The 3,198-nt window shown below is 42.2% G+C and overlaps 1 protein-coding gene across 6 annotated transcripts in view; it reads left to right on the forward strand.

The window, feature by feature from the left end:
• Positions 1 to 3,198, forward strand: part of LOC115244219 (homeobox protein extradenticle) — a 59,552-nt gene that overhangs the window by 51,298 nt on the left and 5,056 nt on the right. For 2 of the 6 annotated variants that reach the window (XM_029821678.1, XM_029821677.1), the window contains exon 9: positions 2,426 to 3,192. The exons of 1 other annotated variant lie outside the window; for it this stretch is intronic. In XM_029821678.1, the coding sequence (XP_029677538.1) occupies positions 2,426 to 2,560 (135 nt within the window). In that variant the 3' untranslated portion in view covers positions 2,561 to 3,192. Of the gene's footprint in view, positions 1 to 2,356; positions 3,193 to 3,198 lie in introns of those variants that run through there. 3 more of the 6 variants (XM_029821680.1, XM_029821679.1, XM_029821681.1) reach the window with 2 other exon arrangements.

Genomic DNA, 3,198 nt, shown 5'->3' on the forward strand with positions numbered 1-3,198 from the left:
ATTGTTCTTAAAGCGAGAAAGGAGAAACATTCGAAGAATGGTCATGGATTTCGCGTTGAAACTCTAGGAACGAGAAGAAGTGCTTGGAGAAACGTTGTTAGAATTCTTCGATTCGAGCTCGGTTTTCATCTAATTCATTGATAGTGCAATATATACGTACTCAGGGGGACGCGCGTGCCTACGTGTTCCAGGGACGTATTCCGAAATTTTTATTTCGAGCCGGGTTTTAGAAGATCGTCGCGCAGAGAAAGAAGATCTCCGCTCGTAGAGACCACGAGGAGTAGAATTTATTTTGGAATTCAATAAGCTACATGTGGGGGAAAAACGACCGCGTTAAAGAAACGACGCGCACGTTTAAAAATATGCGATAAGTCGACGAGTCCCCAAGCGCGGCAGGAAATGTGGACAAATAATCCGACGTAGAAAAATTTGTCAATTTAACGTTGCGACGATTAAATATCGGTAGAATTTTTGCAATTCGGCGAGAGAAAAAATTAAATTTCGGCGTTTTTGAGAAATATCTATTTAAATTTAATTCGATGCGCGTCCGAGAATGATCTCTTTTGTTAATTTGGCACATACCGGTCCACATCCTGAAGAATAATGCATCGACATTGGAAGAATTGGGAAAATACAACGGCAATAGAGGAGAAGATGCGATCACGGGACGTTACAAATACGCGTCTCACGCGGATCGAGCTTTCGGATTCGGAAATTCTTCGGAGTCTTGTACCGAGTTACGTCGATGATATGTATCGGCAAAAGCGAAAGACTTTCCGCCCGATGATGCGGTTATTATTCCCTCCAGAAAAACGTCCCCGCCTTCGAGCTCTTCCCTTAGGATTAGATCTCGCTAAGTGTGCAATAAGATTTTGATATTGGGACTTTGTTTTAAGTTTTAGAAATACGTTTAGATAGGCCGTTTCTTACATAGATAGTAAAGATTGGTGGCAGCAAGCGATAAGTTAATTTGATTATTAATTGTTTACACATACACACACGTGCAAAAAGCGCGAACCGATGTCTTTAACACTGCGATTCTTTCAGTCCAGCGGAATTCAAAATGAGGCCTTGAAATTATTCGAGAATTATCTTCTGCTATCTTTCGGTGTCTGAGAGACAACAATAAAAAATCACTCCGATCGAGTTACACGAATCTCCCGTTTGCACGTGAATATTTTACAACGCATCTCTGTGCATTGCGTGCGGTTTCGTGTCGCCCTTTACACGGTTTTCGATACTTAATCCTTAGAGACTTATTTAAAGGCAGCTCTTCCTACACTACAATTCGTACATACATACACAATTCACACGTATGATAAGTATATAGGTTGATAGAAGGAAGAGACAAGGCAGCGTTGGAGTATATCCTGTAGTTAGAGAGAGGGATACTAGGGCGGATAACATTTCGTGACATGCATGGCTGCATGTAGAATTTCAAGACACGAGAGCCTTCGAAAAATTTCTGTCAATCTGTTTTTTGTGGAATAGCATAACAACTTTCACAAGTTGCAAATTATGTACGTAGGAAAACCATTATAACTTGTCGAGAATAAAATTTAATGGTTTAGAAGATATCCTGATTATTGTAATGCAATTTTCAGAGGCTCACGTGTCTACTGGTCTTAGAAGGTAGTATGTGTGTGCGTCTCTTTATTTGTCTTGATTTGAGAGATAATTTGCATAATTGGAGCTGAATACGCGATGGACCGAAAGGGGATGATAGAGAGGAGTGAATGGTCAAAATTTCATTGTAGCTCGTTTTGCAGAGTTCAAAATTTCGCGTAGACACAGTAGAATAGACGCCGGTTCGTTGCATTGGCGAATTCGAAAGGATTTTTCGATTTGATGTTCGCTTTTGCGTTTATCACGCGTGGATGGTGAAAAAATGATGTTCAAACGTCAAAAGTTTCGCATTCAAGCCAAACTCGAGATTAACGTTCGAATCCTTTTGTTTCTCGATATGGTAACGAGAGAGGATATGTATCAAGCAAAAAGAAGTAATTAGCAAGATTTTCACATTTTGTTTTCACTTTGAGAGAACTTGAGCTACACTATAAAAAAAAAATTCAAGTTACAAGATCTCGAGTATAGCTGAGCGTACAGTTGACCTGATGAGGCACGTTTCGAATTTTTATTTATATTTATTTAGACGATTTATATCTCTCGTTGCCGCCGTAGCCAATACAACATGCCGAGCTTCGAGAAAGTTTGGCCTCGCACCCGCAACGCGGGGGAGAACAGGCCTGACATTCTCTTTGAAGCGAAGCGTGCAAGCGAAGCAAGAGTTTTTCTTTTATCGGGTCAAGGCGAGGCTTAGCGACCAATGACACGCTATTTTGTCGCCATCCTGCAGGGGATAAAGACAGAGGGCTAAAAATCAATTGCAAAACAAAAAACAAACAATCGAAAAAACATGACGCAGGGCAAGGCATTGACTGGGGGGCCAGGCGCGGCGGGATGGATGCAACAACGCGAGGCGGTGCCCGAATTTCCGCCACTCCACGATTCAGCGGACTCTGATTCCGACCGGGAAAACGAAAAGCGACCGCGCGTCTAAGACCTGTATGTGTTTTTTTTCCCCCCTACTTTTTTCTCCCATCTTTTCTTTGCGTCGAGACAGACACGCGCACGCAATATTAGGCGAGAGAGATTGTGCGAACGATGCGTGTAGAGAGGAGCGAGCGAGAAATACATCTCTCGGAAACACACATATATACAAACACACACACGTACATACAATCTCCCTCATCGATACGACAGAAAACCACGCATATACGATACAAATCGTTTGCTAATGTGTTCCGAATGTGAGTAGCGTTCGTTTTCGATTAATTCTTCTCGTTTGGCTGTATAATTGGAAAAAGGGATACGTGCAGATGGATGCGTATCCAGATAATAGCCTGTCGCAGAAAACAAGATCTGATAACTTAACTGACTAGCTCTTGATATATACGTAAATATTCTCGGTGCACTTACAGCATCAAGTGAAGAATCTATCGCAAGACGATGAAGTCGCGTTCGCATCCCCTTCACGTATCCTCGATATCCGGTCTTGCCTTACCGAGCAATTTTAACGAGAATAATAGCAAAGACACGCGAGCGACGAAAGCGTAGGTCAATGTGTCCTTCTTACGGCACAAATTCGTTTCTTGGACGATAATGGAGGTTGACGTACACGCATCTAGCTAGGGAAAG

This window comes from Formica exsecta, unplaced genomic scaffold, assembly GCF_003651465.1.
Source record: "Formica exsecta isolate Colony F162 unplaced genomic scaffold, ASM365146v1 scaffold80, whole genome shotgun sequence".
In the NCBI taxonomy this organism is placed as follows: domain Eukaryota; kingdom Metazoa; phylum Arthropoda; class Insecta; order Hymenoptera; family Formicidae; genus Formica; species Formica exsecta.